This window comes from Macaca nemestrina, chromosome 15 (assembly GCF_043159975.1).
Source record: "Macaca nemestrina isolate mMacNem1 chromosome 15, mMacNem.hap1, whole genome shotgun sequence".
Taxonomy (NCBI): Eukaryota; Metazoa; Chordata; class Mammalia; order Primates; family Cercopithecidae; genus Macaca; species Macaca nemestrina.
Window position 1 is genome coordinate 1,299,738 of NC_092139.1, and position 20,287 is coordinate 1,320,024.

At 62.3% G+C, this 20,287-nt stretch overlaps 1 protein-coding gene across 1 annotated transcript in view; it reads left to right on the forward strand.

Moving 5' to 3' along the window:
• The window catches only part of LOC105470490 (potassium voltage-gated channel subfamily Q member 2), a 65,923-nt gene that overhangs the window by 37,678 nt on the left and 7,958 nt on the right, over positions 1-20,287 (forward strand). The window contains 8 exon segments of the mRNA XM_011722551.3: positions 2,018-2,047; positions 4,448-4,516; positions 8,955-8,984; positions 13,859-13,912; positions 18,209-18,365; positions 18,367-18,433; positions 19,111-19,216; positions 19,739-19,870. Coding sequence (XP_011720853.2) covers positions 2,018-2,047; positions 4,448-4,516; positions 8,955-8,984; positions 13,859-13,912; positions 18,209-18,365; positions 18,367-18,433; positions 19,111-19,216; positions 19,739-19,870 — 645 coding nt within the window.

The following is a 20,287-nucleotide window of genomic DNA, read 5'->3' on the forward strand; positions in this document are numbered from 1 at the left end:
ATGTATGTATTTTTCACAAAGGAGTTCTGTGTGTGGTTTATTTCAAGGCGTTGATTCTGCCCTTTGTGTTAGAGCTGCGGCTTTCTTTTCACTTTCATTTCCTCCCCCGTTGCTTTATCGTCCTGGCCATGGGTCATGCTGTGTTGTGTGCGTTGCAAGGACGCTCCCCAGGAAGCTTGACAGCTCTCCCCGGGCTGCTCTGGACCAGCAGCTCGAGGTGCCCAGGCTTCATGAGTGGAACCAGCACTGTGACCCCATCCCCCAGCAAGGACCTAGGGCTCTTGCGTGGGGGGCAGGAAAGTAACCCCGGCTCACAGTGAGGCTTTCGGACCAGGAGACTCAAATTATCCTGGGGGTCCCAGGTGTCCCCCAACAGGACAGAGCACACAGACAACCTTGGAGCCCCTCGGGAAGCAGAGAAGGGGGCCTAAAAAGTGCCAGTCGAGGCAGTGCCAGCAGGTCCTGTGAGCCTGTGTGGTCAGAGGGCAGCTTTCCCGTGTTTTTTTGTTTTACAAAAGGGCAGGTGGCAGCCAGTTGGGATTTTCGGTGCCTAGCTCTTGCTTAAATTAAGGTCTGAGATGAGGGGTTCCGAGGGCCTTTCTCCTGGTCCACGTGGGCCTGACCCCTCCAGTCCGTCTATGTGGGCACCACCCTGCCCGCCTGCCCGCCCTCTGCTCTGACGTGGGGAACTGAGCCCGGGGACTTCCCAGCTCAGGCGCCCTCCTCACCTGCTGCTAGGGGGTTTCTGTTCCCTGGAGCCTTCCCTGTGGGTGGGGCCTTCCCTGTGGGTGGGGCCTTCCCTGTGGGTGGAGCCTTCCCTGAGGGTGGGGCCTTCCCTGTGGGTGGGGCCTTCCCTGTGGGTGGAGCCTTCCCTGAGGGTGGGGCCTTCCCTGTGGGTGGAGACTTCCCAGAGGGTGGGGCCTCCCTTCCCTGAGGGTGGAGCCTTCCCTGTGGGTGGAGCCTTCCTTCCTTGTGGGTGGGGCCTTCCTTCCCTGAGGGTGGAGCCTTCCCTGAGAGTGGGGTCTTCCCAGAGGGTGGAGCCTTCCTTCCTTGGGGGTGGGGCCTTCCCTGAAGGTGGAGCCTTCCTGAGGGTGGGGCCTTCCCTGAGGGTGGAGCCTTCCCTGTGGGTGGGGCCTTCCCTGTGGGTGGGAACTTCCCTGAGGGTGGAGCCTTCCCTGAGGGTGGGGCCTTCCCTGTGGGTGGAGCCTTCCCTGTGGGTGGGAACTTCCCTGAGGGTGGAGCTTTCCCTGTGGGTAGAGCCTTCCCTGAGGGTGGAGTCATCCCTGTGTGTGGAGTCTTCCCTGAGCCTGGAGCCTTCCCTGAGGGTGGAGCCTTCCATCCCTGAGGGTGGAGCTTTCCCTGTGAGTGGGGCCTTCCCTGTAGGTGGGAACTTCCCTGAGCCTGGAGCCTTCCCTGTGGGTGGGGTCTTCCTTCCCTGTGGGTGGGGTCTTCCTTCCCTGTGGGTGGGGCCTTCCCTGAGGGTGGAGCTTTCCCTGTGGGTGGAGCCTTCCCTGAGAGCAGAGCCTTCCCTGAGGGTGGGGCAGGTGCACAGTGTGGATGGGACTTCTAGGCTGGGGTGGGGCCCAGGATTCTTCTTGAGGATCCTGAGTTGGCAAGGGTGGACAGACCCGTGGCCATCCTCAGCTGCTACCTGCCTTTTCAGGGTGTCACTTGGGAGGAGGGTGCCAGAGCCCTTGGTGGTCCTTGATGTTTGCAGTTGCCCTCCGGGGTCTGCCCCGACCCCTCCCTCAGCACCATCCCCCCTGCACCTCCTGGAAGCCTGACCTTAGGAGCCTGGCCCTGCCCGTCTTTCCTGGGAATGTTGGCCATGCCCCTGTTTCTGCAAAGCGGCCTCTCTCAGCCCAGGGCGGGGACAGAAGCAGCCCTTGTGCTAATTTTCTTTGTTCTATTGTTTCCCCTACTTTCCTCGACTATTTGTTTCATTTTCTTTTTCTTATCCCGTTCTTTTTGAAATTTTCCGTTCTTTTCCCTTTGTGTGTGTGGAAACACTTGAAAGTTCGCAAACTCAAACCTACGGGGCCTCCAGGTAGGAAATGCATGGACAGAAGCCCTGTGTGTGTGTGTGGTTCTCATTCTGTGTCTGGAACTGTGACCAGGCAAGCCCCCGGAGCCCCACAGCCCACCCAGTCTGTAGAGTGACCACTGTCCCCGCCCACCGAGCATCCCTGCACCCCTGCCCTGCGTGGCCCCATGCTGGGCGGCCCGATCACCCTGGGCCCTCCCCTGCCTGGAGCCCACATGCCAACCCTGCCCTCCCTGGAGCCCATGTGTCAACCCTGCCCTCCCCAGGCCCATCCACCCTTCTCACCATGTCCCTGCCCCCAGCCGCTGCTTCCTGTTGCCGGCCTGCCTGTGTCCCCTGTGGTCTTGTCCTGTCCTGCTTCCGGCCTGGCTCCCCTCGTGCCTCCATCCCCACCCCACGGGCCCCATCTGTGAGCAGAGCAGGAATGGTGGATGGGGGGCTTCCCCCACCCTGGCACTGGGCACCCATCTGGAGCCAAAGGTGCTCCCAGGCCAGGACCCCCAGGCCGGCCATGGTCCTTGTCCCACTGTGGCTCACGGGGTGGCCTCTGCGGGCAGCTCACCTCAGGGGTCTGCTTCAGGGTCTTCTGCCCTGGACTCAAGTTTCTCCTGAGTCTTGCCCTGGTGTCACAGGGGAACCCCAAGGCTCTGGGCCGTCCCACCCCTGTGCGTTCCCCACTGCTGAGAGCGGGAAACAGGGCTGTTTGTTCAAACTGGAGGGCAGTGAGCCGCTATGGGAAGCCTCACCCCCATACAGCACGAAGGGCCCTCCCTGTCGGGTGGGCAAGCTTGTGCTCTGTGACGGCACCGCCCTGCAGAGCCTGGGGCCAGCTGCTCCCCACATGGACTGGGAGGGCTTTCTGCACAGAAGCCCTTGATGACTCCTCCAGGGGCCAGTCACCCATCCTGGAGGAGAGACCTGGCCACCCTTCCTGGGAACTGTTAGAATGTTGACCCTCCATTCCCAGAAGGGAAGTGGGTGCGATGCTGGGCAGTGGTGGGTCCCTGGCACCTCTGCCCCCGACCTGCTCAGCCATAAGACATCTCCAATGTCTGCAGAGGCCCTGACGCCCCTGGGGCCAGGTGGCTGGCGCTGAAGCCGGCTGCCCCCTCCCCAGCCTCTGCTCTCTCCCAGGGCCGCCCCCTCCCCTTGTTGCGCCCTCGTCCCACAGCCCTGTCCTGCCCTGGCCATGCTGCCCACCTGTCTGCCCTGGCGCTGCTGCTTTGTGTGTTCGAGGCATGGCCTCCTGTGTGGCTCTGAGGGCTGACGTGTGTGTCTCTCATCTGGGCCTGTGTGCGTGTGGGTCCCGCCAAGGAGAGGTGGGGAGCCACCTGTGGCCCCCGGACAGACTCCAGCCAACCTGGGCTCTGCTGCGCCCACAACACCAGCTCACCAGTCGCCTGGGTTCCTGCTCTGATCTGGACAGCGGACTGCCCTCTGGAGGGAGGGGGCTCACAGGAGCCCCACTCCTGCCAGCATTTTGGGGGGCACCTCTGGGGCTGCAGAGGGAACAAAGAGGCCGTGGACGGGATGGCGGGGCCTAGGAGCAGAGGCTGAGGAGGCAGAGGGGTGGGTCAGGGAGCCGGGTGGGGCAGAGGCTCCCGAGGAGGGCATCTCTTTCTAAAGCTAGCTGGAATACTCTGAGGGCACGGGCGGTGAGGAGCAGGCGGAGTGAGGTGGGGGGGAGTAGTGGGGGGGGTGAAGAGGGGGACGTCCTACCCAGACGTGGGGAGGCGCCTGCACACTCACCTGGGGGGCTTCAGGGGACCCGGACCTGGTCCTGCTGGTGGCTGTGGGCGGCAGGGCAGGAAGATGGGGGTGGGTATGACCAGGACTGGGAAGGGGGCTCGGAGCAGAGCTGGGCATCTGGGCCTGATGAGCCTGGGCTCATCCTATAGACTCCAGAATAAGGTTCCTTTTGCCAAGCAAAATCCTTTTCTGTATCCCCACCTCCCAACTCCTCCAGCTTTGGCAGAGAAAGTGGCTGTGTAGAGAGAGGCCGGGGCCCTAAATATATTCGGGTGCTGTCCTTCTGGGATGTTCAGGGATTAGAAGGGGGGCAGGGAGTAGGGCCTCCCCTGACCTGCGCGCCCTCCTCCACCTGCTCCAGGCTGCAGGGTTGGGGCTGCATGGGTGGCCTGTTCCCTCCTCCCTCCTCTCTGCCGTCCCTGCTGGTTGACAAGGCCCCAGGCACAGCCAGAGAACGAAGGTGGCTCCTGGGACTGCCCAGGAGAGGTGGGCCTGAGCCCAGGACCCAGTGGGCAGCTGCCTGAAAGCCTGACCACATCACACGCTGCCGGGTGTCTGGCACCGCAGGCGTCGGCCGGTGGAGCTGTGCAAGCTGAGGGAGGTGTCCCAGGACTCGGGCGGGTGAGACGCTCACTCCCCTCTCCTCTCCCCCAGACTCATCCCCCCGTTGAATCAGCTGGAGCTGCTGAGGAACCTCAAGAGTAAATCTGGACTTGCTTTCAGGTCAGCCAGGGAGCTCCCGGTGGGGCGGGTGGGCATTTCAGTCCTCTGGGGGCCCCGGCTGCCCACAGAAGACTCGCCCCGGACAGTGCCCCGGGGCCTCCAGGGAGCTGGGATGCACAGGGACGCTGGACTTGGTGATGGTGGTGCTTTCTCTTTCCGTGTCTGCTGACCTGGTCTGGACTCCCATCCCCAGACGGGCAGCTGGTCTGGGGGACGGGCAGAGAGGGAGGGGCAAAGGTTGACGTGGGACCCAGGTGTGTGGGTCGTATGACACGAAGTGTCCCGGCCCTGCGGACCCCCGGCCCTGCATCCGCCCGAGGGCCTGGTGGTGACTCAGGCACCGGCGGCACCTGCTGTCTCTCCTTCCAGCCCAAAGCCCACGGCTGTCAGAGTGCCGGGCGCCGAGGTAGGTTGCAGAAGGGCCTGCTGAGCGGGAGACGTGGACCACGCATTCACCTGCCAGGCCTGCCCAGGCCCAGGGCCGTGCTCATGCAGTTCCGTGTCGGAAAGCCCTTGATGGGGCAGGAGCTTCTGGTGGGTTGGATGCTGGTGTCTGCCTCCTGGAGACACCTTTCTGTCCTGGAACCTGTCAGGACAATCTCAGATCATCCTGGATTTTCGGGGCGGGCCGAGTCCAGCGATGAGTGTTCTTACAAGGAGAGGGAGATGGGGAAACACATGGAGGAGACAGCCAACTAGGATGGAGAGGGACTAAAGTGATGTGGCCACCAGCCGAGGGCTGCCTGGAGCCACAGAAGCTGGAAGAGGCAGAAAGGAGCGTTCCCTGGAGCTGCTGGAGGGAGCAGGCCCTGCCCGCCTGCCCGTCCGCCCGCCCGCCCGCCGCTTGGTTTTGGACTCTGGCCTCTGGGACGGTGAAAGAACAAAAGTCTGTTGTACACTCCAGCGGCACTTAGTTACAGGAGCTGTAGCACGTGAATCCAGACTTTAATCCCGGGAGCCACGTGCTGCTGTGCTAAACACCTACAAGTGTGGGCGCGACTTCAGAACTGCGTGATGCGGGGGTTTGTTTCCTGGAATCACAGGTCCACGCGTGGAGGATTTCAGCCCCAGCATGCTTCACACCCAGAGTCACACACACCTGATTTAAATGATTCTGATGACTTTATTATTTTATTTATTATTTTTGTTTGAGATGGAGTCTCGCTCTGTCACCCAGGCTGGAGTGTGGTGGTGCGATCTCGGCTCACTGCAACCTCTGCCTCCCGGGTTCAAGCGATTCTCCTGCCTCAGCCTCCTGAGTAGCTGGGATTACAGATACCTGCTACCACGCCCGGCTAATTTTTGTTATTTTTGGTGGAGATGGGGTTTCACCATGTTGGTTGGCCAGGCCGGTCTCAAGTTCCTGACCTCAAGGGCTCTGCCTGTCTCGGCCTCCCAAAGTGCTGGGATTAAAGGCGGGAGCCACCGTGCCCGGCCTCTGATGACTTTAGATGATGAAATTTGGGACTTTTTGAACTGATGGGATTTAGATGAGATTTTGGACATATTTTGAGGTGCAGGCTGGAAGAAACTGAGGTGTCCTGAAGAGATGGTGGGGCTCAGGAGGAAGTGGGGATGCAGCTATTGGAAGCTGGAGGGAAGGCTGTCCTTGTGTTGTTGGTGGCAGAGAATCCGCCAGGCTGTGCACTGCTGTCGGGCGGAGGCAGAATTTTTAAGTGATGAACTGGGATATTGAGCCAAGAAGATTTCCAAGCAAAGTGTGGAAGGTGCAGCCTAATTTGTTTCTGCTGCTCATAGTAAAGTGAGAGAGGAAAGAGGGAGATTTTGAATGGCACCTGGCCGATCCGCCAAAAGACTATAAAAAAGAAAAAAAAGAAGAAGAAGAAAGCATTCAGGGCAGAACTGCTGTAAGAAACCAGAACATGAAGTTTTGGGAGGTGCTCAGCCTGTCCAGCTTGCAAAGGGTCTTAAATTAGGAGATTCACTGTTGGCAAAGCCTGCTTTGGCGAGAAGCCCACAGGTGTGGCCAGACAGCCTCATAAAGTGCCAGGTGTGCGGCCGCAGCCTCCAGCGTCTCTACAGAGGCGTGAAGATGGAGCTATCCGGGAAGGACGTGCAGGGCGGCCTCTTGTCTAACGGCATCGCGCCCTGTGACATATTCAGGAGGCCCTGGAGGTTTTGGGGAGTTTCATACCAGCATAAACTAGATGGGCAGAGACAGCGTCAGACGAAGGTAAGAAGGCATCGAACTTCCGGGAGTCTGCAGGCAGGAAACAGGCCGGTGGCGTCCTCAGCTGTGAACACAAGCTGCCCTTCAGGAAACGGAGAGTGACGCCGAGGCTCCTGCAGAGGCCGGTGGGGCCGAGAGCCCCCAAGGAGCGTCCCCAGAGCTGTGCCACGTGGAGTTTGCCCACTGTGGTGGCCGGTGGCCCCTCTGTCATTCTCCCTTTCTGAGTGGGAAGGGCGGTCCTGCCGTTGATGTGGTTTTTTTTTTTTTGAGACAGAGTCTCGCTCTATCGCCCAGGCTGGAGTGCAGTGGCCGGATCTCAGCTCACTGCAAGTTCTGCCTCCCGGGCTCACGCCATTCTCCTGCCTCAGCCTCCCAAGTAGCTGGGACCACAGGCGCCGCCACCTCGCCCGGCTAGTTTTTTGTATTTTTTAGTAGAGACGAGGTTTCACCGTGTTAGCCAGGATGGTCTCAATCTCCACACCTCGTGATCCGCCCGTCTCGGCCTCCCAAAGTGCTGGGATTACAGGCGTGAGCCACCGCGCCCGGCCTCTGCTGTTGATGTTTTAAGCAGATGACTTGTTTTGTAGATTCACAGGTGTGTGCACGGAGGACTTCAGCCCCAGGTTGGTGCACACCCACAGTCTCACACACACCTGATTTAAGTGATTGCCATGACTTTAGATGATGGGATTTGGGACTTGTTGAATGGATGGGATTTCTTTTTCTGTTTTTTTTTTCTCCGAGACGGAGTCTCCCTGTGTCACTCAGGCTGGAGTGCAATGGCACGATCACGGCTCACTGCAACTTCTGCCTCCTGGGTTCAAGTGATTCTCCTCCCTCAACCTCCCGAGTCCCTGGGATTACAGACGCCCGCCACCACACCCAGCTAAGTTTTGTATTTTTAGTAGAGATGGGGTTTCACCATATTGGTCAGGCTGGTCTCGAACTCCTGACCTCAGGTGATCTGCCTGTCTCGGCCTCCCAAAGTGCTGGGATTGCAGGCGTGAGCCACCACGCCCAGCCAACAAATGGGAGTTCGATGAGGTTTTGGACACAGATTCCGTGCTGCAGAGGGTGGAGACTTTGGGGGATCTTGGGAGGGGTGAGTGTATTCTGGACATAAGACGGCCATGAATTTTGGGGGGTTGGGGGAATGCAATGGGTTGAATGCTGGTCTCCAGAATGTCCCAGAATGTGCAAATGTGACCTTATTTGGGAAGAGGGTCCTTGCAGCTATAACTGAGTTTGGGATCTTGAGATGAGATCACCCTGGATCATCCCAATGGGCCCTATCCCGGTGACAGCTGTCCTTACAGAGGTAGAGGAGGGGAAGACACAGAGACATGGAGAGTGCCATGGAGAGACAGAGGCAGAGACGGAGTGGTGCAGCCACAAGCCAAGGACACCTGGGCCACCGGGAGCTGCAGGAGGCGATGAGGGACCCTCCCCGAGAGCACGGAGGCGATGAGGGACCCTCCCCGAGAGCACGGCAACACGGTCCCTGCCACATGAAGTATTTGGAAGTGCACCAAAGAACCTGCTTGTAACACGGCGTACCAGCCGGGGCACCAGCCCAGGTGTTTGGACGAGATCGCTGGGGCCTCCCCATGGATGAGCCGAATCACAATCCACCGATCTCTACTCAATCTGCAATGCCTTTACCAGCAGAAACAGCCCCAAGTGAGACGCCGGAAGGCCCAGACAGCTTTGCCTGCAGGGCGAGGCCGGGACAGTTGGTTGGTGGCACAAACCCTGGGCTCACTGACTGTGGCGCAATGGAGCCACCCCGGAGAGTCGTGCGGAAGAGAATCATTCCATTGGGATAAGCGTGGGAAAAAGAGTCGGAGCAGCTCAGTCTGTCTCGAAAATTGATTGTAAACTAAACTCCCTTGCGGAGCTTTCTTCAGCAAACATGTCCTTTTTGGAACTTTATTAATATTGGTGTGGTTCTGGTTAAAATGAGTGTCCGTGAATGTGGGGGGTAGTGACCCCCAGGTCAGAAGAGCAGAAGCCCCCGGCGGAGTCCCTCTTTCCTCTCAGAGCTGCCGCCATGGGCCCTGGGGTGCCCGTTCCTGGGGCCGTGGGCTCTCTGGGGTGGGTGAGCCAGCTCCACCCCTGCCCAGCCTTCTCTGAGACCCCCTCCCCTGCAGCCCCTGGCCCATGGGACTGTGGGGGGCTGGGCTGGTTAGGGGACCCTCAAGGGTGCTGAGCGGGCGGCCACTAACTCTCTATTGCTTCTGTTTGAAGGAAGGAGCCCCCGCCAGAGCCGTCTCCAAGGTCAGTGCCCCTCGCCGCTGCCCTGGTGTCTGCCGTGTACACAACCGTCTGGTCTCTCTCCCACACGTTAGCACAACCTGTTGTGGAGACATGAGGGCCTCGTGTGTGCTTCCGTGTGTGACCGTGTGACTGTGTCCAGACCCCCGCCTGGCGGTGATGTGGGCCCTTAAATCACTTTTCCTGCTCACCCCTCCCCAGTGATTCAGTTTTACTTTGCAGCACTGTGGATCCGGGCAGCTGGGTGGCTTCTCGGGGGGATCCCCCACCCCGCCCACAAGTCTGGCCCCAGGGCTCTTGGAGGCAGGGGTTTCTGTTAGCGCACTCCCTCCAGCCGCAGGCACACAGCCTGAGCTCACAGCTGGCCTGAGTCGGGCCGGCCGGGGTGGAAGCTCCGAGTGGGCCTCTGGCCTTCCCTCCCGCTGTTCTGGGTCGGGAGTATCTGGAGCACATGGCACAGACCAGGGGCCCCCTGTCCTCCGGGGAGGGTGGGACATCCTCTCTGCCTCGCGCCCCTGGGTGGAGATTCTGGCCAGCCTCCTCTCCCTGTTTGCCAAGGTCAAGGTGGGCCAAGGGTGCAGGTGCTCAGCCTGGTTCCCTCTCCCGGGTCCCTGAGGTTCTGCGGGTCAGGCAGATTGGAGACAGGACTCGTGTAAGGGGTGAAGGATGGAGACAGAGAAAATCAAGATCATTTCACAAGTGAATTCTATGTCTGCCGAGCCCCAGCCCCCCACGCGTCACCCTGAGGAGGTCCCAGGCTTCTCTCGGCCCCATCCACATGTTGCAGAGTAAATCTGGCCCCTCGGACCTGGAGTCCGAGATGGATGCCTGGCTGCTTCACGCCCGTGCCCTCCTGGACAGGGTGACAGCTGGCGAGACACTGGGGGGCTTGGGTGTGGGGAGATGGAGTGGGGCTGAGTTCCGTTTTTCCAGCCACCCCACATCCCACAGAAGGGGGGTCACGGTCAGTGCCTTGAGCTGGAAAGACGGGCGATGCTTCCGGCCCAAACCAACCAAGAGAACCACTAGGGGCCCGTTCGTCCTCTCAGAGGCTAAGAAAACGGACGAGGGCCCAGAAAGAGTTGGATGGGCAGCACGGCCTCTGCTGGTGCCCCCCCACTGCTGCCACTGCCGGGGCCGCGTCGTTCTCCTGTCACTGCCTCCCCCGCCCCTGCTGTTGGCCCTGAGGCTGGGAGTGGTTGTGGGGATGGACACTGTGCCCCCCACAACGGGCACCCTCGCCTGTGATTTGGGCGGAACCTCGGTGCTGTCCCAGGTGGACGAGAGGCTTCCGCGCAGCCGGGCCCCATGCCCTTGCTGAGAGCGACGCCGGAAATGCCCCGTGCCTCAGGGCCCTCGTGCTCGACGCCCCCCGCCCGGCCGCTCCACGTTCTCGTCTCAGCCTCTCTCTTTCTCTCTCTCCCTCCCGCCCTCCACCCCACCCATCTGGACACCCGCTGCCCCCAAGCGCTTTAATCCCTGTTACTGCCCTTCTTGGGCCCCTCTCTCGTCTGCCCTCTTTGGGGATGAGGTGCTGGCCCTGAAAGCGAACTCCAGGTGAGGACACGCGGGAGCCTCCGGGCTCTCCGGTAAGCTCTGTGGCTCCCCACCCCTCCCCCGTCTCTTCCCCATGTGTCCGGGGGTCCTTGCCTGCCTGTGCCTCCCATGCCCTCCCCCATGGGCGAGCGCCCACCCGCCCCGGCCCTCCTCCTGGGACGCCTGTGGTGAGGGACGTGGGGCTGCTGGGTCTGGGGCTTCCGGAAGGTGCCTGGGGTGCAGTGGGAGGGAGGAGCGGTCTCTGCCCTTGAAGGCCCTCCCTGCCCGTCCTGGGGTGCTCACCTGTCAGGTAATGGGGTGGCGTCTCTGTTCCCTGGCCTGGGGCCGCCGCAGCCTGTCCAGTGCAGGGCTGTGCTTAGGAAGTTGTTCCGCAATCATTACCTGCCACGTCCCTGGGCTGCTGGGTGAGGGGCCTGCTCTGTGAAGCCTGAGGGAGAGCTCGGCTCCTGGTGCCCCTCTGCTGCCCGAGCTGGGCTCTGTGAGTCCGGTGGGACCCGTGCCTCTGCCTGCCCTTTGGAGGTGGAGCCCGCACCCCACATGGCAGGACCCCGCTGGTGTCAGCTGGTCTTGGCAGGTGGATGGTGTGGACACAGGGACCCTCACTCACTGCTGAGACCCTCACCCCCATCCTAGCTCGGAACACAGGCACGTGGTGGCAAGCGACCCGGCTGGCGGGGGCTCGGTTCCCGTAGGGACCACTGGGGCTGTGCTGGAGTCAGAGGAGGCGTCTGCGTTGGGGTTGGGTGGGGAGCCAGGCAGGCTGGGGCTTAGGCTGCCCGGGGCAGGGGTCCCAGGGGGGTCTCTGTGGCCAGGGGGGGGCTCAGGCTGTGCTGCCCCAGGGGGTCCTGGGGGGTCTCTGTGGCCACGGCGGCTCTGACTTGTGCTGTCTTGTCGCATCCTGCATCTCACTGCCTCCTGCCCCCGTGCTTGGAGGAGCCCCCAACAGCAGCTGCCCCCTTGTGCCTGTGTGGGCCCCCTCGTGCCTGTGTGGGCCCCCTCGTGCCTGTGTGGGCCCCCTCGTGCCTGTGGGCTCCTCCTCCTCTTCTCAAGCACAAGTGTCCGCGTGTTTTTGGTGCCTGTCTGTCCTGTCGGGTCTTGGTCAGCATCTGTGGGTCTCGGGCTCGCCTGCCTGTCCGGCCTCGGGTCACGGCGCCTTCTCACACAGTGTGCAGCTCCCTGTGGCTGATGGGGCAGGAAGGAAGCCCAGTGCCAGCTGCAGACCCCAGGGTGAGGTGCAGCTGCATGGGCCCCCCACAAAACTTTGGGGGTCTTGGGGGGCTGTGGCTGCAGCGCCTCCCCACCAGCTCTCCCTGGCTCTCAGACCACGTTGCCCCATACAGGAGCTGCCAGCCACAGGTGGCTGTTAAAATAATGTGCATTAAAATGGGCACGATTAGAGATTCACTCTCGAGTCTCAGGTGCCTGGTGGCGACAGCCAGGGCTTCAGTGTGACGACAGGACGATTCCATCGCAGAATTGGGCGGCAGGGGCAGCCCGGGAGGGGCCTTTTGGTCAAGGCGATCGTGATGGGGTCAAAACAGGAGACCTTGGGAGGTTTGGGGAAGCGGGACTCTGCCTCCTTCATGCTCCTTCCCCGGGGTGGCGAAGGTCTCCTGGGGCCCTCCAGGCAGGGGCTCTGTGCTTGGGCCTGGGCACCCTGGTGGCGCTGGTGGGAGTCTGAGGTCTTTGCCTTCCAGGAAGGCTTGGGTGTCATCGTGGCTTCGGTGGCCACAGTGGAGAGACTCTGTGAGCAGCCAGAACCTCGGGCCCCGTCCTGCCCTCGCGTTCGTGGTTAACCAGCAAACAGAGTCCGGCCTTTTGCTATATCCCTTAGTGCCTGGGGACCCCAAAGCTGCTTGTGACCTAAAAAGCGGGACCGGCACAGGGGCTGGGGTGGAAGTTGGTCACCCGTCCTTGGGGTCTTGCAGGCCGGTGGGGCTCGCGGAAGGGTCCGGAGCCCTCAGCTACCCGGGTGGCCGAGTGCTGCCATGACTGGAGCTAGCCGTGTCCGTGACGCCGCGTGGAGAGCTGCCAGCGGGTTTATGCAGGGACGCTGGTGTCTAAACACGCGTGTGCAAGAAGGCAGGAGGCGGGACACTTTCTTCCCAGAGCCTGTGTGTTCTGAGTGGAAGGCCGTCGTCACGCTGGGGTTCCTGGGGCGCCTCGTTTGAGAAGTGCTGTCTCAGGAAGCAGCGGCAAAGCGGGTGGGCGTGGCTGGGGCGGGGAAAAGGAAGGGTTCTTGTCGTTCTTGGTGATTTGCTTTCATTTTCTGCTTAATCATTTGCATACTGTGATGCAGAGATAAATCGCCAGGGCTTTCGGGGAGATTCTTGGGAAAGCGTGCCAAGTTTTCTGAGCCTTTTCTAAGGAACGCCCAGCGGGGGCTGCCCCGGTGAAGGGCTTTGCACTGAGGGGATCCACCGAGCCCCGACGTGACTATCCTCAGGGGAGCCCTTGAACCCCCGGGTAGCCACGCCTGCAGCGGCAGCCACACCTCCTGAGTAACCCGAGACCCACCTCCAGCTGGGGGCCTGGCTGGCGTGGCCGAACGTCACTGATTGGTTTGCGAAGCGGGACAGCTGCACGTTTTTCTCCCTAAAATGTGCTTCCGGCCCGGCGCGGTGGCTCAAGCCTGTAATCCCAGCACTTTGGGAGGCCGAGACGGGCGGATCACGAGGTCAGGAGATCGAGACCATCCTGGCTGACACGGTGAAACCCCGTCTCTACTAAAAAATACAAAAAACTAGCCGGGCAAGGTGGCAGGTGCCTGTAGTCCCAGCTACTCAGGAGGCTGAGGCAGGAGAATGGCGTGAACCCGGGAAGCGGAGCTTGCAGTGAGCTGAGATCCGGCCACTGCACTCCAGCCTGGGTGACAGAGCCAGACTCCGTCTCAAAAAAAAAAAACAAAAAAAAGTGCTTCCCACCCACACCCTTTCCTGGGATCACGTCCATCCCGAGCGGGGCTTCTGTAGCGTCTGAGGCCACATGTATTATTGTGTTGTTGGCATGAATACTGCAAAAAATAATACATCTTTTAAGACATGAACCCAAACTGTGGCTTTGGAAGGAAAAGGTATTTTTGGAGGAAAAAAAACCCACAAAAACCAGGGATTTTTTTTTCCTTCAGAAGTAGGGAAGTGTTTTCTTCTCCAGACGGTGGAGACGATGGTGCACCTTCCTCGCTGACCTTGCTTGGGCGCAAGCTCTGCTGCTGGGGACTGCACACAACACCCTGGGTGGTGGCGGTGCCTCAGTTTCCCTGCTCCCGGCCGTGTGCTGTTGCCGGCGCCCAGGACTAACTGTGCTCTCCTCATTTCCAGTAAAGGCAGCCCGTGCAGAGGGCCCCTGTGTGGATGCTGCCCCGGACGCTCTAGGTACCGCGGAACGCGCCGCACGGACTGACCGCTGCTGCACGGCTCCTCTGCCCCTCCCTGCTTACTAGAGGTTCTGGAGGAGCCAGGGGGAGGCTGGCGCCCCAACCCCAATTCTGACCCACCGCCCTCGCGGTGCGGGCTCAGCTCCTTCTATTCCAGCCGACAGCTGCCTGCAGGGCGGAGCTGGGCGAAGGTGGTTCTTCTTGCTCCCCACGCCTGGCGATGTCCTGCACGCAGCTGGAGGGGCCAGCCAGGGGCTCTGAACCCAGCAAGGCGTCCGTGCCTCCTGGGGTCCCCGACTGCTCTTCAGGGAGCGTTCCCCTGGGGCTGTCACTCTAGCACCTCTGCTGCACACCTGAGGACGACTGAGCCTTCCTGGCTGCCTCGCCCGCGGGAGGCAGCTCCGTCTGCGTGTGCCGGGCTCCTCAGGGTCCTGATGCATCAGAAGCCCCAGAAAGCCAGAGGCCCGCGGCTCCCTCTCCCAACAACAGGCCTGGTTTAGGGCAGGTGGAAACAGGACGGGGGAGGAGCCGCCCCCTTTGCACCGTGGGCTCCTGGCCTGCACTGTGACCCGCACCTCCCCTGTCCCTGCGTCCCCTGTCTGCTGTGGGGTGTGTGCAGGCCTGCACTGGGGGCCCCTCCCTCCTGGCCAGCACAGCCCAGCAAGGTGGAGGCGGCTGTGTCGTGCTCACGTGGGGCCTCCTTGGCGCGTGCATGCCGCCCGTGGTGCTGGCCTCGGAGGGTTGGTGGGGCTGCATGCTGCCTACCTGTATCCGCGCATGCTCCAGACCCTGCTCCACGGGGGACCCGCAGCCCCCACCTCCCCCGGCCACCCTCTCCCTGCGACTTTGCTCTGCTGCTTGTGTGCTTTGGAGTCGGTGCTTGCGGGCAGACTGTTGGCAGCCTCAGAGAGGGAGACGGGCATGTGGGCTGCCCGGGGCACGGCCTGCTGGGGTTCTAGCAGGATGTTCTGCCTGTCCAGAGCTTCTGTCCAGAGCTTCCGTCCAGGGTGCTTCTGGCCGCATGCTGGTCCCTCAGGGCAGGGGCTGAGGTCAGGCTGCTTGGGGACCAGAGGGTTTGGAAGTGGGGGTGGGAGCCCAGGCCAGAGACGACCCGTGGCAGGTCCTGTCCTGCTGCAAGCAGCCCCCACGGGAAGCCCCTTCATCCTCACACTCCCTGGGCATCATTGGTCCAGACACCAGCTGGGCGGGGCTCTGGATGCTCCTCAGCCTCCTGTTTCCTGCAGGCACCGCACATCTGAATTTCCCCACGGGGAGGGAGAGTGGCAGGCAGGGTGGGGGTGGCACTCTCTCCCAGGTGCTTCTTGAGCCTGCCCCAGCCCCGTAAGCGCCAAGCGTAGGTGCCACGGACGCCCCTCGCACGCAGAGGGCAGCTCTGGCCGAGGGCTCCTCCCAGGCGGGCGTCGGCAGCTTTTTGCGTGTGCTTGTTCCTGGCTTGTGCGCCGAGGGAGGCTCCCGTGAGGCCATGTGCGCTCCTGGCAGCTCAGGCTGGCGGGGTCGGGTGGCTGCAGCATGGAGCCTCACCGGCTGTGCTTGGAGGGTGCAGAGTTTGGGTCATGGTGGAGGTCCAGGGGAGGGAAAGACACGTCCAGGCCCCACCAGCCTCCTCTCCCTGGCAGAGCCTCCCTCACAGATCTGAGGTGGGAGCGGAGCCCGAGACCCGGGACGGCAGGGCCGTGCGGAGGCCAGGGCAGGCTCCTTCCCGCCGGCTCCGTCTTGGGGCAATGCACGTGGGCTGCGTCCCGGTGGCCCTTGGGACTGTGCTGGCATCGGGTCCAGCAGGGCATGCCTGCCGCTTGTGGGACTGCGGCTCCTCGTGGTGTCGGGGAGGGGGAGTTCCCCACTGGAAAATGGGAAGCAGACGTCACCGGGGCCGGGTCTTCTCTCCTGGGGCCTGCGGAATCCACACCACTCCCTTCCTGCAACTCCCTGCGGACTACGGGGCCTGACGCTTCCTGGCCGGCACGTCTGTGTGGCTGCCTGGGTGTTTGACCCGTTCGTCTCCGAAGCCGCAGGAAGGAATCTGATGCCAATTCCTCAAGCTGTGCCTTTCCCACGGCAAGCCCTCAGCACTGGGCTCTGCCCAGAGACCAGCCAGGGGCAGCCCCGAAGCTGCAGTTGGGCCGACCGGCTCTGCCCTCCACCCGGTGCTTTGCCAGCTGCCATGAGAAAGGAGGTGGCTGCTTCTCTCTCTCTTTGGCGACTGGACCTGCCTGGGGTGGAGAGGTGGAGAGAGGAATTGAGTCTTCCAGTGACTCCCACTTGTCCTAAGGCCTGAGCGGGGCCAGGAGGGCCTGTTCCTACCTCTGGAATGGCTCATGCAGTGGAGGAAGAGAAAACATTCCAGACCAGAGTCCCACGGAACCCAGGTGCTCCCCGGCCCCGGTCCGGTGCTCCCCGGCTACCTGTGCTTTTGTTGTTGGGACAGGGACCAGAGGCCGTCGGGACAGAGGCCCCCATGGCACCAGGACTCTGAGCACCCCTGGCCCCTACGGGCACAGCGTGTTGGCCTCAGGCAGTGCAGGGCTGTGGACTCAGGGCTGGGGTCCTGAGCGAGCCTGTACCATCGGCTCCTGATGCCCCCAAGCACGCGCCACCTCGGGGGGTCTCAGCCACTCCGTCTCTGCTTCCCCAAGCGGGCACCACACCGGGGGCTTCTTTCTTTCTGTCAGAGACCTGAGTGGGCACAGATGGTCTGGGCCGTCACCTGCTGCCCGGGGGATGGGGTGGGGAGGAGCAGCCAAGCCGCCCGCGTGTCCAGGCCGGGCAGATGGGCGCGGTGGGTCTCGTGTCTGTGGCTGGTTATCTCTGTGCCGTCTGGTGGCGTGTCTTTCTGGCTGTGGGTCCGGGGTTGGGGCTGATGGTGGCTGCTGACCGGGACCTCAGTCCCTCGCTGTTGGCTGTGGAGCTGCCGTGGGATCAGTGAGCCCTTGGGGCACTGGGCTTCCTCTCTGAAGTGTGTCAGGGATCTGCTGGGCCTCCCCACCCGAGGGCTGGTCTCAGGCCCCCGGAACGGTACTCTGGGCCCTGCCCAGAGCCGCCCTGAGAAGTTCCGTGGCTGCTAAGCATGGCTGGGCACGAGCGGGTCCCCAGTTCACGAGAGCCCCACTGTCCTCAAGGGAGCCAGAGGACTCTGATGCTTTCCAGACCTCAGGAGGCCGCATCTGCCGGGTGCATCCCAACCACAGTGACCCCTCCCCTCCCCTCACTGTCGCCCGGAGGACGCTGGAGCTGAAGAACTTGGGTGCAAACCTGTCGCCCCGGTCACCAAAAAACTCAGGAGCAAGGCAGGCCCAAGGACCCCCGAGAATATGGAGCTGGAGATCCAGCCAGACACAGCTGCAAATCCTGCTTCACGCCTCGCAGGCCGAGGGGGTGGGCCACAGCACTGCAGCTTCCGAGGCTGCCTCCCCCTGCCCTGGGGCAGGACTTGGACAGTGAGGCTTGTTGCTTGAGGCCCGGCTGGCGGAGGAGCCCCGTTATCCATTCCTTCCTTCCAGAAGCCTGAAGGAGCAGTTCTCTGACGACGCACCTGGTGGGAGGGAAGCCCGACAGGGGAGGCCTGAGCCCTCCCGAAGCCCGTCCCACCAGGCAGTCCCCCGGGTTGGGTGGAAAGGCTGGAGTGTGGTGGAAGAGTCCGCCGCAGACTCGGCCCCCAACGTCCTTTTGTCCCCCGGCCCCTTGACTCTGGGGCAGAAGGAGAGGGACAGGCGGTGGGCGGGCAGAAGGGAGGCTGCTTCCTGGGAGCAGTTACGGGTGTGAAAAGGCCACAGGGGAAACCACGGGTGGGGCCAGGGCAGACAGAGGTGCCCGAAGGAGAGCCGCAGCCCTGGTGTTTGGGACGCCCATTGCCCTGCGTGTCACTGGGTGAGGGGCTGGCGGGACAGCGTGAAGAAGGCACTGGCACCTCACGGTGGTAGCGGAAAGTGATTTAAGAGTCCACAGACATCAACTCCCCCGACACGGCCGAGCTCTGGCCACGCCTGGGCCAGCCGGGGGAGCTTGCCGCCCACCCAGCCTCCCCTCCCTCCCTCCTCCCGCCCGGTGCTGGGTCCCCGTGGCCTCCCCTCCCTCCCTCCTCCCGCCCGGTGCTCGGTCCCCGTGGCATCTGCTCTGAGCCACCTGTGTGGCTGGCTGTTCTTCAGACCTGTGTCTCCCTGCAGCGCGTGGGCGGCGTTGGCCGTGAGCAGACACGGTCTGTGTTCTTTCCAGAGTGACTTCTCTCGCTGTTTTTCTGTCTGTCTGTCTGTCTGTCTGTCGGTTCCCATGGGAGCAGCCAGAAGGTCAGTTTGAAAGATCGTGTCTTCTCCAGCCCCCGAGGCGTAGCTGCCAAGGGGAAGGGGTCCCCGCAGGCCCAGACTGTGCGGCGGTCGCCCAGCGCCGACCAGAGCCTCGAGGACAGCCCCAGCAAGGTGCCCAAGAGCTGGAGCTTCGGGGGACCGCAGCCGGGCGCGCCAGGCTTTCCGCATCAAGGGCGCCGCGTCACGGCAGAACTCCGAAGGTGGGTCTGGCCGCGCCGCCCTCTCCGGGGATGGAGGTGGTGCCCGAGCCACTGGGACACCCGGTGGCATCACAGCCTCTTGTGCTTGCTCTTGGAGTGGGAACCCCCATCCTTTCTAAAATTGAGTTACACTCATGCAACCTAAAATTAACGATTTAAAAGTGTAGGAATTCAGTGGCATTTGGCACACTCATGGTGGCATGGTCGCCACCACCTCAGCCTAGTTCCAGAACATTCTCATCAGGAAGGAAACTGCGGCCCCATCAGTGGTCACCCCATTCCCCGCCTCAGCCCCAGCGCCCACCGCTCTCGGGCCGTGTGTGTCCGCGGCTCCTGCACGCGGCCGTCGGGTCTGGCTTCCTTCACTGAGCCTCAGGTGTCAGGCCCGCACCTTCCGCTGTTAACATGTGTGTGTGGATGCACCATGTTCTGTTCATCCGTTGGCCGGGGTGTCCTTTGATGCCCCACGTCGACCACTCCCTGTGGCCACAGGCTGCCGGGGAAGGTCAGCCGGATGCAGAGGGGAGGGTTTCCAGAAAAGCAGGTGCACCCATGGGGCACCCCAGGGAGCCTCAAAGGGCTCCCTGGCGCTCTGTCCAGCTGGTGTGCCCTGCAGGACCCCGGGAATGGGTCTTCCGGCCCCCTCGACCCCTCACGGCCTGTCTCCTTCCCCCCAGAAGCAAGCCTCCCTGGAGAGGACATTGTGGATGACAAGAGCTGCCCCTGCGAGTTTGTGACTGAGGACCTGACCCCGGGCCTCAAAGTCAGCATCAGAGCCGTGTGGTGAGGCCCCTGCCCAGCCGGGAGCCTGGGGGAGTGAGGAGAGGCCTCCCGCTCGGTGGTCCTGCCTCCTGCAGGTGCTCATGGGGCTGGACAGAGCCACCCAGAGACAGGGTCTACCAGGAAAAGAAAGGGCCAAGACACGGCAACCTGGCTGAATGTCCTGGAGTCCACTCTGGGACTCGGGTGGGCTTTGGGTGGGACGCTGGTTCAGCAAGAGGCCTGAGGCCTGGTGCCACCTGGCTTAGGAAGCAGCTCAGCCACTTTGTGCCTGCTGTGGCACGGAGTCCGGGGGGCATGGCCAGGCCTGCAAGCCCCACCTGTCACGGGCATAGCAGGGCCACGAACAGGCCCTTCTGTGTGTAGAGCTGGTGGGAGGCAGACAAGACGGGCAAGTCCAGCCATCTTCAGGGGCCGCGGTCTCAGAGGTGCTGGGAGGGCGATAGGCAGGCAGACGCAGGCCAGCCTGGTGCATGTGGCTGGGGTCTCTGGCCCAGGGCTCACGGCCCCACCCACCCCCTGCAGTGTCATGCGGTTCCTGGTGTCCAAGCGGAAGTTCAAGGAGAGCCTGCGGCCCTACGACGTGATGGACGTCATTGAGCAGTACTCAGCCGGCCACCTGGACATGCTGTCCCGAATTAAGAGCCTGCAGTCCAGGCAAGAGCCTCGCCTGCCTGTCCCTGCAGCAGGGGACGAGAGCGGGGTGCAAAGCCCACTGTGGCCCACGGTGGGAGTGCAGGGGGTGTGCGGGGGAGGCCTCCCCCCCAACCCGTGTCGGCCTCTGTCAGCTTCTGTTGTGTCTTCACAAAGTCGGTTTTAATATTTCTGTTGTTTCCCCCGTCTTCCCCCATCCACACTGCGGTGGAAAAGTGTGTGCACCTGCGTGTGTGGGTCCCTGAAAACGTGCGTGTGCATGTGTGTGTGTATAAGTCACGCATGCACACGTGTGCTTCCGCACAGGTGTATGTGTGTGGTGTGCACATGTGGCTCTGCTCTGCCATGTATGCACGTGTGTGGGGAGTGCATACATGTGTGTACACATGTGCGCATGTGTGTGCATGTGTGTTGGGGATA